This window comes from Rhopalosiphum maidis, chromosome 1 (genome assembly GCF_003676215.2).
Source record: "Rhopalosiphum maidis isolate BTI-1 chromosome 1, ASM367621v3, whole genome shotgun sequence".
Taxonomy (NCBI): Eukaryota; Metazoa; Arthropoda; class Insecta; order Hemiptera; family Aphididae; genus Rhopalosiphum; species Rhopalosiphum maidis.
In genome coordinates, this window is record NC_040877.1 from 79,523,298 (window position 1) to 79,539,480 (window position 16,183).

The following is a 16,183-nucleotide window of genomic DNA, read 5'->3' on the forward strand; positions in this document are numbered from 1 at the left end:
TACTTTTTAACAAAACAGATCGGTTTTAGTACCGTAATAATACGATATGTTATTAACCTCCATCAAACTCTATATTAATATTATATGTATACACAAAGTACATAACAAATGATCTACTTCTCTAAAGCTTACTACAAAATCACGTTTTTTTGTTTTTTTTTTAGTCGTGTCACTGTTGTCATCTACAGACTGTGTAACAGGCTTGACTACATTATAATATTATTCCTACGTATTGTCGTTAAATCATCCTACACGTATATTATCATAATATATTGACGTAATCGGCCGACGGAATTTTAAAACGTTCGCGTATCTGCGGACAGCTTTCCGTGTCCTGTTTAATAACCGTTGTTACGTATTTATAATATTATTATACCACCTAAAGGTCGTAACGATAAATTGGACTTTTGCGACTGTGCACAAGTTCAGTTCGCATCGGTTCGCCCAAACTTGCTATTATAGGTACCTAACCCAAGTACTCTCTCTCTCTCTCTCTCTCTCACACACCTGCAGGCTGGTATATAGTTATTACTATTAATTATTGAGCGCAGTGTGCGGTGCAGTGCATTCCGTCCGCTGCAGTCGTATAATATTATTTATATTATTACACAAGTCGCGTATTATACGTCTCGGCCGTATATATATATATATATATATACATATACATATATACAATGATATAAGAGTAGTAATAATATTATGAATTATGATGTACGCGCGCTCGGTAATATTACTGTATAACGTCGTCGTCGTTAAGTACGACAATTAAATCGCACTATATATACATGTGTATAATATTAGCATAAACTAAACGACAACCGCACCGCAGTCGTGTTATCAATGAAACGCGATCGGCCAGGGTCGTAAAAAGATATAATACATTAAAGAGGATAATATTATTAAATAATTTAATAATACAATATTATCGCGTACGTACGAAGGCCGTCTCCGATGCAACCACCGCCGCCGCCGCCTCGTATATCCGCCGGAAACGATAATTCAAAGTTCGAACGACGTGCCATTACGACGGTTGTTTTTTTTTGTCCGCGGCGCGCGGCGTCGTCAAACACATAGGTATTCGTACCAGACGGCGGCGGTGTGCAATGTATTTTTGTAATTTATTACGTATAATATTATATAGGTGTATGTATGATTTTATAATACACATGGCGTATATATTAAATTCGAGCGTGAATCTGTATAGTGGCGTATCATTACGAAGCTCAATATCCGTGTTATGTGAAAGCGTATGGAAGGGGGAGGGAAATTTTATTCGGCCCAACGGATTTTGTGAAATCGGGTTTGGTACATAAGAGTGAATTGTAGAATTATTATCTGCAAAATTTAATGGTATAAGCGTATCATCTTTGTTTGTACGTTTTTTTTTTCTTACGGTATTTGAATTGCAATTTATGAGCATGTAGAATGTTGTAATTTAAAAGTGCTCACGATTTACTTGTAAATTCAAATACAGTAAAAACTGTGGACAAACACGGAACGGAGTACATCCAATGGTTTATTATAAAAATTAAAGTGGAGTAGAGAATTTATAATTGTCTCAACTATAACGGTGAAAGAAGCATTTGTGTCATCGTATGTATCAGCTACTGAGTAAAGTAATTTTTTTTTAATTTTAAGTTTGATAATAGGTCAACTGTCGTCTGTCACTATAATATTATAGCTTTCGATTCTGCAAAATTAGTTCTGCTGAATAACGAATGTAAATTTCGCTATGTTCTACGATTATAAGATGAATACGACACATAAAATAGAATTGTGTTTTCCAAACAGTAAAATGTTCAATTATATATATATATATATTTTAATACGTGTTTGTAAAAATGATAATAATATGTAAAATCTTAATAATACAGTGACTGTGGTGATTTATGTTCATTGCTTTGTTACGGTGGTCGTAAAATTGTCGAACGGCTCAAATATTATGTTATGGGTAATTGGTACTTAATTCAGAAATGTGAGTGTCAATATACATAATTAATAATACGTATTATTCGCTGTTTCACATTTATTCGACAAGATTTCCTAACCACAGCTGACTTCGTAGATATACAAGTGAATTCCATCCAGTCACTATTCCTAACCTGTGCGAGTATGCCACTTCGTAAAGAACGAGACGTTGAAATTACGTTCAGACGCGCGCAGTAGGAAATATACAGTAAACATTTTCAAATGCCAACCTTTTACGCGCCGATATATAACTGATTTAACTCGTGTTAATCTAATCCTTTCACCAACAGCCTACAGGCTCCTAATTATAAATCCTCGTAATACTTCCGCATCAATATACCCGCACGTTATTACCTAAACACCCCTTAAAACATCAGAGCACAATATCAAAGATCCTTTTCCCACGCTACCGCCCGTAAACACATAATAATATTACAGATATACTAATAATTCTATTGAAATAATTTGAAGATCGGCAGCGACCGCAGTCATGTTTCAGCATTACGCATGTGGCAATGATTTTTGAAATATAAATATAAATCGATGCCGACTGTATTAATAATGTTTTGACCGGAAGCATTAAAAATAATATCTCTTGGCTTGAAAAAAATATAAAACGGAAAGCAACAGACAAGACAATTGGTCGCGTTACACGATATGACGCAGGGGCGTTGGTATTTGTAAATAGACGAAATATTATAAAATACATTATTCGTATGATGTAGGTAAGTAGAAATATTAAAATACTTGAATCATATCGTCAACTGTTTAAAAACGTTTATGAATTCGTACACTAGGCAGATTTTATAGATTTAACTTGTATGTTTAATGATTGATTGCAGTTGTCTATTCAATGATTTTAATATATTTATTATTACACTTGAAATGACTGAACAACTGCGTTCGTAGAAATCAATTGTCGTACAGTATAATATTATACATTTTATGCTTTTTTAAAAATGTAATTTTAAATACAACTATGCGTAGACTATTAATAAAAATAAATCATACTTATCGTATTTCTGATTATATTTTAATGTAAAAGAGAAACGAACTTCTAACATGAAATTAATTTTACGATTGAAAAAAAATTAAATGTTTTACATATTTTATTTTTGTTACTAAGAAAATAATTTGTACTACTAATATAGTGCGCAGTATCAGAAATCCCCGATGTGCGTTCCTATAACGTCGAAATTAAAATAAATCATTTTTTCCGACGTAAATTTAATATTATGATGTTTAAATATCTGAATTCAATATTCAAAGTTAAATAAAGCAACACAAATCAAACTCGTAAAAAAATAATTTAAATACCTGAAATGGAGTTAAAAAAATAAAAATAAAATACAAACTTATATAATTTATTCGGGTTTATTATAAATGAAATTAAAGAAAAATATATATTTAATTAAATTCTTTCGGTTAGCAACGATTTTTTACACAATTTATGAATATAATATTGTTTATGAAGTTAATATTTGTTATTAACCTTTTCCTTCGCTGCAATGCGTACTGATAAATTGTATATGAATAAAACATTTAACATTTATATTTCAATTTGTAAATTTATTTACGTGTGCAAAAAATGAATAAATGTTATAATAATAGAAACAGATCCTGGTATTAAGCTTTATTTTCGTTTAAACCTAATTTAACTGTTTCTCATACACTTAAACATATTTATTAATTACATACTTCGAGGAGTTAACATAATGTTTTAAGAATATCAATAATAGAAAACAGGTATAATATATATATTGTAATGAGAACACTTCTACCCACGAAAGACACATGCATTGAGGACCACGCTCGGAACTTATTTTATTATAAGACATAAATACCTATACCAGATAATGGATGTGAATTTGATAAACTAATGGCTTATAAGTCATAATCTTATGATTAATTAACAAGTGCGACGCAGGTGACAACTTAGCCTTTTTTAATGGTTCAGCAGTCAGTAATAAATTTCAATACAATTTATCAAAACAAATTGCATGGCGAACATATTATTGACTAATACAATATTATTCGACTATTATACGAGTATACCTATTCATATATCTCCGTGCAACTATTTTACTCGGTTGTCCGAGATCAGCTTAGACTTTGGAAGGGGATCGCAGTAGTGTTTTATCTCATTTTCGGTTTTTTCTACCGATACAATATCTCGCCAGTAAATCGGGTCTGTGCACGATTGGGGAGGGGGTGAGTCATTTTGCATGAGAGCAATGCGCTGCACCACGCGGAATTGAAACGAGATACTGCGTTTCACGTAACCACAAATAGATCGTTCGAGAGACCTGATACGTATCTCATCATTTTGGTTTTTACACTGAATTCACAATACCGTTTCACCCTTTCGTCCGTAAAAACTCATCCGCGACAAGGCGGGAAAATATCGGTTTGAATATGGGTACTCACCTCGTGCGGTCCCGCCGCGCGGTTATCGTCGTCGCGTGGATGGTCTGTCGTCATCAGTTTACACTTTACAATATAGACGGCGTCGGCCAACGATTTCTACAATTCACGTGTACGCGGCGTTTCGTAATTACAATTTTTTTTTTTTTTTTATTATTATTATTTATTATTGTCCGTCGCTGTCGTCTCGTGACAATTGCACTCGGTTACGCGTCGCTATACGAAATGGACGCGGCACGACGACTGCGACTGCCGTTGCCGATGCCACCGCCGCAGATATCCGTTGGCGCACGGCGTTTAAAAATACACCCTGTGCGACGCGTCGTCCCTACTTGCCCACTACGACATGCATAGGCCGTACACTCCGGGCGGCGGGCCACGAGAAATTATTGCATCCTGTGTACGCGACGGTCGTCGGCTTCTTCTTATTCTTAGGGTTTTTTCATATTTTTGTTTTTTTTTTTTTTTTTTGTTTTTGTTTAACCGGCGTGCCGCGCGTGTGCCCCGAGGACTCCCGAGCGTCGGATCTCTCATCCGATACTCCGCGGCGAACGCGTGAACACGATTTTTTTTTTTTTCATTTAAATTTTATACGACTTTGAAATGATATTGGTCCCCCGCGAACGCGGAGACATTGTAATAAATAATAACGATAACAACTGTGGTGTTAGCGGTCGTGGCGAGGGGGGGGGGAATAAATTCCGCGTGTAAATATAGACCGTTCATACGTATTGTATTATTATAGACTAGTTTTATAACGAGACTTGCCAAAAAACTAGTCCGCAAAGTAAAAACCGTCCTCCGTATTTGATTTCAAACGAAAAGCATAAATTTCCGTGCAGTCACTGTGAAACGGAATGCAATTTCTCACTAGTACAATATAATAGCCGCGTGCACTGAAAAAAAAAAAAACTCGCAACAATACCGGCGATTAAAGTTTACATAATAAGAATTGAACGTCTACGGTTTACAATTGATTAAACTTAATAAAAGTAATACTTAACACCATTAACCATAGATTATAATATTATAATGGGATTTTTGATATTTATGAAGCGTGATAAAATTATTCATTATCTAGTTGGTTTTTATAAAGTAAATTTTTAATATTTATTTTTCTTGTTTTCATCATTAGCAGCGCGAATCGCTCGAATTATTGTAGTATAGTATAATATAAGTATAGTACAGTCGTATTCGATGAATGTATGTTTATACAGCAATAAGTTTTCAATCAAAATTAATCCAACCGTAATAAATTGTCGATCATATCGAACTAGGTATAATCACAGAATTGTCTTGCTCAACATCGACTGCCATAGTTTAATACTTTATATGCCGGACGGTTTGACAAAACTAAAACCGGCAGCGTCATTGGCATGTTGGCACGTGTCGCTGCGAATGGAAAAATGTGCTACTCTTCCGCAGACTACAGGACGTAAAAGCGTTCCGCGCATACGTCGCATGTCTATTGCTTTCACGAAGAACTTAAGTATAACCGAAGACGATTGTTGGTGTGCTACTCGTATATTATATCTAAAAATATTGACGGAATTTTCCCGTTGAACGCGAAGTGTCGCCGTTGCGATATTTACCACCGATGATTGGTCGCAGGCGTTCGAAAATTGGTTTTGAACACGGGGAGTTCGGTATTTTATTGCTTCCAAAAACTCGATTTCGAACTACATATTAAATTGTTTGGAACAGAGAACTCAAATTTCATTATAAACACATACGAAAAGTGCCCAAATGCGTTATTTCGGATTTTATCAAGAGGATAGGTGGCAAAGAAGTGCAAACAATTTAAAATCAGAATTATGTTGTATTAATAAAACTATATGGGAATAATTTAGTACAGTACAAAATGGGTGCGATACGTCTGCTGGTTTAGGTCAACGCCAGACGGAAATCAACAGAAATATGAATTTACAATTTCATCTATTTTTAGTATTTTCAGAAATACACTTTAAGTGATAAGAGAATACGCAGTCAATTTGTTTCAAAATATAAATACACATTATTTAATTTAACAATTATAATAATATGTATGTATTATTGGAAGAACGCGTTTTCGCCGTTACGATTATGCAATAAGGTGTTAGGTACCTCGGTTTTAAGCAAAACTTTTTGGTGGATCATCCGTCTTAGTCTACCCACTCTCTTTTTCTCCTCCAACATAAATGACGCTTCAGCGCGGCGTGGAATAAAATAAACATCGTCTTGAATGAGTGCGGAAACATCGTTTTTTGTACCACACGTCGTCGTTTGGGGCCGCTGCGGCGCAATACATACGACGGATAAAACACAGCTGTAGAATTGAAATTAAATTTTTTGTGCAACCCGTATCATGATGCTATAACAACACAGTAATGACAACAGCGCAACGCGATTTTGGTCGTATGCATTTATTATTATTATTATTTTTTATCGTGTACACAAAAACATATAAACATTTCTACTAAAACTATTGCAATACAATCGTACGGCATAATAACACTCAATCGATTTTATACACAAACAAGGGGAACGGCAGTGACTACCCGATTTTTTATAAACTATAATTATATAATAATATTATGAACACACCAATAACAATAATCTTTATTGCGTATTACAATTTGAAAATTGTTTTCTAATTTAATCAGGTCTAGATTTTAAGGTATATTTTATTGGTATACACGCGGTCAATAACTGTATAATGTATTAATAATGTATAATGTTGACAAATCAAAAATAAAACATTAGAGCCCTTGATTGAAACCACTTGTTGAGGTAAAACACTTCATTGGTCGTAGGAAGATTTAAACAATTTCAGATTTTCTTTCCCATACACGAAGTAGGAGCGAGGCATTTAAAAACTACTTCGGAAGTTACAATAAACTGTTTTAAATCGATAAAAAGCCGTTAAGCCGTCGGATTTGACTGAAACTGTCGGATTCAAACAATAATAATGAAAAAAAAAACAAATTATACGTACACACTGTTTAGTGTTTATAAGAACAACAATATTATATAAAGTCAGCCTTTCAATCACGGAACAAAAAAAATAAAAAAAAATAATAAGAATAATAATAATAATAATAAATATCGAAACATTTTAAAGTATTTATGATGAGAATAAAATAATAAAAACAAACTCGTTAAAATCTATCCGTTGGGTGGTTCGGAGTCGCTTGTAAGTTAATCGTTGTCGTTGTTACTTAACATTAAAAAAAAAAAAAAAAAAAAAATTACAAAAAGTTAAGTATAATAATATATTATATAATATAACATACTAGTGTAGTGACATAATTTTGAGCGCTACCAGTAAGTGCGCACACGATCCGCGAATTTTTTGATTTCGTCCTCATTGATACATTTTTTTTTTGTGTGACGACAATATTATTTACATTTTACACTTAATATATACGTAATTATCATTGTAATAGTTGTACACGACATAAGAACTAAAACGATATTAAAGTAAACTATACATATAGTTATAATAGTATATATTACAATTCAGTATAATATAATACTATGTACATGTCGCTGGTACAGCGATTAAAACACAAACACCTTGACAACGTATAATGGTCGTATTTTTTTTTTTTACGCGCCTTTATAATGTCATAATATGATTTTTTTGAAACTGGTATTTTTCATAATCAATTTCGCACGAACATTGTATACAAGGCGTACATGATATTTTCGGAATCGCATATTCCGATCGAGTTCCAAGTGTTGTTATTGTTGTATATTCTATTATATTATACAATGTACCGCGAAAACGAGATTGTGCGCGAAAAGAGGAAGTTCGTTGATTAAAAGCTTATCGTTTCAATAGGTGATTATGGTATTAAAATTATTACAATAAAACATTGTTTGCGTGTTATACACAACAAGCACGAACACATACAACTGTGAACGTGCATATAATATTATCGTATTTTAGTAATATAATTATTATGTACAGACATCAAATAAATATTTTTATTTTTATTATTATCACTACAATATAAAGATAAAATCACGTCGGTATTCAACTCCGTTGCGTTCCGAGGACGATTTGATTTCATAAAAAAAAGCCTTCGATTATTCGATTATTACAATATTATAATAAAATAATAATTCATTATACATTGACATCATACTTATTGTGTACCTATATGCTTCCAGGGATTTTGAACAATAATGCGTTTATGATTATTTATAATTATCGAATATTTTTTTTTTTTTTACAACACCAACATATTATTATTATCAAATTGTAACAATATTTGTAATAATGTATACACATAATTGTATAGTGTATACACACGCTTGTGTTGATACGTCGACGTATTCTTCGTTCAGTCTCCGGTCGAGGTCCATCCTCGAGTCTCATTAAACGGACTCTGAAACAGAAATAATAACCACGTTAAACACAGAAAAATATCAGAAATAAAAATATATTGATAGTGATTTATAATATTTTTTTTATAACTGTTTACGCGCGCGTTATCGAGATCGTGTTTCTGCGTATGTAGGTACATTGGCCGATTCCATATACGCAATACTTAACCTAACTTACGAAAGAGCTTTTGAATTTTGATACCTATTTTCCTAACCGACAAGCGTTGTGCAAACAAATTTCAAAGATTACTCGATATGATATTATTCAAAACCGATAAATTTTAATAAATAATCTTTCATTGAACTTGTCAGTTCTATGAATAAGGTCATAGACGGCTTATAAAATAAATACAATCTGACTATGCATAAATCAATCAGTTATTGAAACTAATTATACACCGTATTTGTAAATTTGTAATCATTATTGTATTAAACTGGCCTCATTGGTAGACACAAAACTATATTCAAAGAATATATTATTACATTTAATAAAAATCATGAGTGTTAAACAAATATGATGTACAATATCCATTATCCTAATACATTTTAACCATTGTTTAATCATAAAACTGTTTAAACTTGTTAACCAATTTTATATTGTACATAAAAAATGTTAACGAAATACAGTACTTAAATAACGTACAATATATGTTTTTAACCTTCAATAATTAATACATTTTTATGCCAACAAATTGTTCTTTTATATTTTATAATACTGTGAACTCATAATGTCATATTGCACTGATCGATGACATATGTCAATACGCATTACGTCCGAGAGACAATAGAATTCTATACTGTTTGCAATAAAATAATAACATACGATCAAAACCGATGTTATTATGGTGGCCGTCTTTTATTTTATGTTGAAAACTAACGTTTAAAAATTAATATTTTTTTGTAGTTTTTATCGTACAGAACTTTGTTTGGTCGTTGCGGTTTCATTCGATTATATTATATTAATATGGAATAGTTATATATCTCTTGGAATAATAAACATTAAAAATTTAAATTTACAACTACCCATAACAACAGTAGAGCTTGTTAGCCAACATTTCAGTCGGTTTTCCCGTGCCCGTGACATCGTAAATCGTCGGCGTTCGTCTAAGTAGCACGTGTACCACATAATACTATATAAAATATATATATATATATATATGTTGTATACTATTTAGTCGAGTGCGATAAATAGCTCTCGGATGCGTTTGGAGGTAAAATAGATATAATATGTTATGAGAACGTCACGCGTGAACGAAAACCGGCGAATAGTTTTGACTCTCTCGAGCTCGTTGACAGTACAGCGAACGGTTCAAGTGGAGATACGACTGTAATAGCAGTTACAATAAACCAAAATTAATTTAACTCGACAAATCCACGTCCGATCTGCGCGGAGGAAGACGCTTGTCCGTATTGTTGCGATGAAGTATGAGAACGGTAATTATATTAACCATGGCAGATTCGAATCAACAACCCGAAACTGACGAATATTGCAATCATTTTGTATATTAATTTGGTAAACTTAATTCTCTTTGTTTGTTTGTACCTTTGAAACGTTGATATTTTAAAAACGAAAACGAAAGAAACTAAAATGTTATTGTTATTGGAATGAACAGAAACAATAAAGTTTTATTTAAGTTTTATCAACGATATCGTTCATTATTCAATTGCTTTCGTATTCCAATATCCCGTTGCTCGTGAGCGCGCGAGTGTATGTGTTGTGTGTATTGTTATAACGCCGAATTTGCCTTTTGAAAATGTTAAAATCATTAACGAGTCGCTAAAAGTGTAACATTTTTTGACATTTGGACTACAAGTATTTGTATTGTATTATAGTTATACAGTTGTCTTACTTTAATAATGGACATTGTGAACTATCAAAAAACTTTACAAATTCAAAAGTATTTTTCAGTATTAATAATAAAAACAATATTTATAATCATAAAATTATAATTAAAAATTTTAAAGATTTAAATCAAACACAATTCGACAAATTACACCAATACATTTTAATTTATTAGGTTTTATCGTCTTTTATATTATTTATAATATTAATACTATCGCGATGTAACTTATACATTAACACTGACAAACCACTATTACTGGAATGTACCTATATTGCCTATACAAAACGCCTGGAAACCAGATAAATGTTATTTTTATTTTCATGATGTTTACACAAGCACGTTATTTGCATGGAATCGCTCGAAACAATAATATACATCATTAAATTGTGTAATTTTCATAATTTATATAAAAATATAATATCCCACTACAAATAAATTATTTTGATGATCTCCGATAAATTATAATTAATATAAACACAATCAGATATTGTACAACGAAAATGTATTTTATAAACATAATTGTGTCTATATAAAAACGTATATTAAAAAACTATTTACACTTTTATTTTTTAATCGCGAAAAAGTAAACAAACTACCACTACCGTGCACAATATTATGTTAAGAACATATATTTACATTATTTAATATGTAATAATTAAGAATAATGTGTTTAAATATTTTGGCTATATAATATTCGCGAGTGTTAGTAATATTTTAATAACCAACGCTCATCGATTAAAAATTGTATATATATACCAAAAATGGCTAAAAATATAATATACGTTTAAAAGATATAATTTAAAACATACCAACCTATTGCTATAAGCTAAGAATAATGATGGTTAATAACAGTAACAATAATGGTCACAACAATGCCATTAGCAATAGAGAATTTCTGTTTGGTAGTCGTCCAAATAGCGTTCGAAAACGAGTAAATTATATCGACAATAAGATAAAACACAAATCCAATATTATACGTGTAATTTTATTTTGTTACTGTCTAGTTCACGAGGAGATTTGCGAAGAATATTTTTAACATTATTATGCAATTGAAAATCAAACGGTGGTTTGAATATACTGGTTAGCGCATACTGACTATACACTATACAGTGTAAACAGAATCACATTTGTGGTGTGTATGATGTTTTTTTTTTCTTTTGCGGATACAAAATAATTATAAAAGTTTTTATTATTTTTTGAAATTGGATATGAGATTACGTCATTGAACCAATTTTGTGATAGAAAAAACGTTTTTGTTTTGACCTACAAAAGCTCGTCTCATATTGGACATTTTTAATTAAATTGTATGAACTCGATTAGTGAAAAACTCATTGCGGATGTGATTTTAGTTATTTATAATAAACAAAACGGCGGAATACTAATCGAAATTTTGATATACAATTGACCTAACTTGCGGGAGTATAAAAACGATAATGTTTCGGGTCGTACATAAAAATTAACAACTCAGGTCAAATGATAAAATACAAAAATATATCATCTATGGTCAAGGAAAAAAAACATTAAATAAAAAAAAACGTAATTTAAGAAGAAATTATTGAATCGAAATTTCTAGTAAAAACTCGGTAAACAACCCAAAGTTATAAGGATGATTCGTAGAATTGCGTCGCAAATTGCGACATGGGACAACACTGTACTACTACGGTTTATCAAACCATCCGTGTAGTAACAAATAAATATCATTATATAGTACCAATGTCTATTAAAAAAAGAAAAAAACGAAAGTAGATAGGATATTTAAACCAAAAGACTTAGGTCTGTAAGAATCAAATGTCACTTATTGGCAAGACTGGGTAGAAAATAAATTCGACCAGATTGTTGGAATAAGGAATTCTCTCATTATAATGACATACATTACATATTCAACAAACTACTACGATAAATAGAGATTATTTTTATAACATATTGGTGACCGTTATTCGTAAAAACAGTTTTGTTCTCGATTTTCTATTTCTGCCACACCAATTTTTACTTGTTGTATTTATAATTTACAATCCGAATATAAAAATAACAACACTATAGTTGTATTTAATACTATTCATACATCAATATTGTTAGACTTCTATAATTTTAAATACCAATGCAATTCTAAGCTCCACGTACTGTTTTCGATCGGGTTAAAGTACAGCTTAATGTGATTGTTTTTATAGTTATAAGACTGTTGGACGATGATCAATGATGCGGGTGAATAAAGACGAGCGCGAGGGTTCCGTTGATTTTTCTCTCTCTATATTTTTGTATTATATAGAATGTTGTACTTGTCGAGAGGTGCGGTGAAAAATGCGATAGATTATTGATGCGTTATTATATGTTTAGAACTAAGATACGAAAACAACAACAATAATAATAATAATAATAGTAATAATGCACGAGCACTGAAAACGGATTTTGCACAACAAATAAAGAAAAACAGCGAAAGAGAAGTATAGTCCAAAAACATGCGTTAAAACGTGTTTTCGACATTTCATAGTTTTTGAATAGAAAAAAAAATAAATAAACACTACACGGTATTTTTATCGAACACGATCGATGCAAAGAAATCTTTCTAATAAAAAAAAAAAAATTATCTGTTAAGACAAAAACAAACAACTGTATACCTACTCCGATTGAAGTATTCGCTCACCATATCGATTAAATATGTAATTCATTCAGTCATCGAATTAATTTACGGTTTGCACAGCAATTTAGCGGCTGCAGCAGAGTACTTACTCTCGAGATTGGGTAGGCGGTGACCGTGTTTATGTTAAAAATACGCTCGCGAACATTGTACTTGCATAATATTATAATAATATAATATATGCGTTTTTTTTTTTTTAAATAAGTACGCATATTACACTTGGCGGTTTTGCGTGTGATATCGGCACAGACCGGGACTTCCGGTCCAGGGAAGACTAGATTTATCGCCGGTGGTGGCTGTGGCGGTAAAATACTTGTACGGCAGACCGGTTAGTTCGATGGCGCAGGGAGAGCGCGTGGGCCGACGAGACACGCGATTTCCCGGCCGGCGTGAAAGAAATTATAATAATGTATAATCTTTTGCGTCGCGCAAACGAAATGAAACAGCGGCGAATACAAATCACGAACGGATGTGTATATTATGTGTGTACGAAATCGCATGTGTTTACGCCCAAGTCTGCGTGACGTTGGGATTTTGTGAAGTACATAAGACGATAAAACGGTCGACACCGTGACGGATAGGTAAAATAATAGTTACTACAATAACTATTGTATTATTTTATAATAAAATATAATACAATTAAATATTGTAACACAATATGTGTGTAAAATAAAGCATATAATATATACAATATTATATAATTGTAAAATCATTAAAATAGTTAATCCAATTTTTACAATATACGTAACTTACAAAACCAAATAGTATTATTAAATCATAGAAATTGGTTTTTATACAAACATAACTTGTATAAATATTTATATATTAGTTTGTTAATTTTTATATATTTTATTGTCCTTCTTTTAACAAGTTACAGATAATATATAACTAGTTAAAGAATGTCTGCTAATAGCATATTTTTGGATCAATAAATTATAAAATGGATATTGTGTTAATTCTTTTGCGTACAGTATAAGACACAGTGTAAGATACTAATAATTATATTATATCAACAAGTACTATATTAAGTTTTATTTTTTATAATACAGAGAAATGAGAATGCAAAATAGTTTTTTTTTATTATTTGTAACTTTTTTCAAACGTTCAAGAAACCATTAAGAGAATCTTGGTGAATATTTTTAAGGTTTTGTGTAACTTGTTGTGTTTTTTTTTAATTTATTTTTTATACACTAAACAAGCGTTTACAATTTTCAAATTTTTAAATTCGCAATATACTACAAAACGTCTTATATTATAATATATTACCCTCATCCGGTACAAGATACAACTGACAAAAAAAAAAAATATGAAAATATACATATTATTAAGTATATTATTATTATTATTATTATTATTATGAAAGCCTTCATTCTGTTTATGTAATGCCTTAATCGTGTGTTTTCGCGTAGACGTTTTCGAAAAAAAAAACATTTGCAGCATATAATTATTAATTCTAGAGTAGGAATAATTAAAAAAATACGGGACGCCATTTGTGCAAACCGAAAAATAAAAATCATTAAGGTAAAACAAAAAAATCACTAATACTAATTATTCAATTAGTGAATCCTTCTGGGACGCTTTGTACATTTATATAATAATAATAATAATAATAATAATATACTTGCGGTTCAATTAGGCCTATGTATATAGGTCAAATCGTCACCAGATTTTAATAATTTATTGGTTTTACATATTACTCTATGTTTGATGTCATCATACAATGGCTAAAATGATATTGTATATAATATTATATAACTATTATGTGACACACTTTTATTTGAAATATAAAGACTATACAATGGTTATTTTACTATTCGATGTCATTAAAAATTGATTCGCGTTTATTGACACCGGAAATAAATATGTTTAAAAAAAGTTTTGTATTAATACATTTAAAAAAAAACCTTGTTTGTTTTCAGTTAGTACGCCCTCGCCAAGTACCTACCAACAATAGGTAGGTACCTGTATATATGATGGTTGTGTTTGATGGTTTGTTGGTAGGTAGAAACAAAAATTGTTTATTATACGATCCGAAAGTCTACATTTTCATATTTATTTAGGAAGCTAAACGGCGAACATTGATTTGCCGTTTTCAGGACTGTTTAGAATACGCAAGCGACATGTATTATTATTTCCAGTTTTTATTTATGGAAAATGATTAGAACCCACTACAAGCAGATAGAAAAAAGAAAAACAAAAACAACGTATAAATAACCCACGAACGTGGACCGAATTTTTATGCATTCGAAACACATGTCGTTATTCTCACTCGGAAAATTCGCATGATTAAATTTTGTCCGGTTTGTAGGTCATAGCGCCTGGGGCAGATTTCATATTTCACCGTACATCGGACTTTTCAAATAACAACATACAACAATAACGGCTGAATAGCATAATAATATAATATCCTAATAATATTATATTATTGAAATAAAAAAAAAATTCCGTTGAGACGATAAAAAAAAATTGTCACATTAACATGACAATTACGACGGTAATATATAGGTAATCCTACCGTGTCGCGCCAATTCGCGCGTTATGCTTTACGGAAAAATTAAAGGTCACCGCCGGATAAGTCATGACATCGGTGGCGACGTGGGATGCATGTGTGAAATGCAAATTCTCGGAGTGAAAAAAATTGCACACGTGTTGTGTTATTGCAGTACCCGACTTGTATAATCATTTATATACAGAGTGATTCACTAATCTCATATTTTTTTATTTTATAATTAATTAATAGAGTATTTGTTTTTGGAATTTTTAAGTATATTACTATAATTTGTATTAATTCATTTTTGTTTATATTACTATAGACTATACCTTTTCGTAAGAAAGAGCCGTTTTTTTCAAAAAAATTACAAAACTATGATATCCAGGGAGCCGCACAAGTTTGAACAACCTTTTTTTTTTAATTGTGGTATATAAATTATTATTTTATTAG

General features: G+C 31.1%; 2 protein-coding genes across 4 annotated transcripts in view; both read right to left on the reverse strand.

Moving 5' to 3' along the window:
- LOC113555507 (protein TANC2) overlaps positions 1-4,579 on the reverse strand; it is a 183,851-nt gene extending 179,272 nt beyond the window's left edge. The window contains exon 1 of one of the 3 annotated variants that reach the window (XM_026959857.2): positions 4,396-4,579. In XM_026959857.2, the coding sequence (XP_026815658.1) occupies positions 4,396-4,449 (54 nt within the window). In that variant the 5' untranslated portion in view covers positions 4,450-4,579. The remainder of the gene's footprint in view (positions 1-4,395) is intronic. The other 2 variants (XM_026959855.2, XM_026959856.2) reach the window with 2 other exon arrangements.
- Positions 4,580-6,793: 2,214 nt separating this feature from the next.
- Positions 6,794-16,183, reverse strand: part of LOC113556807 — a 140,566-nt gene continuing 131,176 nt past the window's right edge. The window contains exon 9 of the mRNA XM_026961965.2: positions 6,794-8,765. Coding sequence (XP_026817766.1) covers positions 8,755-8,765 — 11 coding nt within the window. The 3' untranslated portion in view covers positions 6,794-8,754. The remainder of the gene's footprint in view (positions 8,766-16,183) is intronic.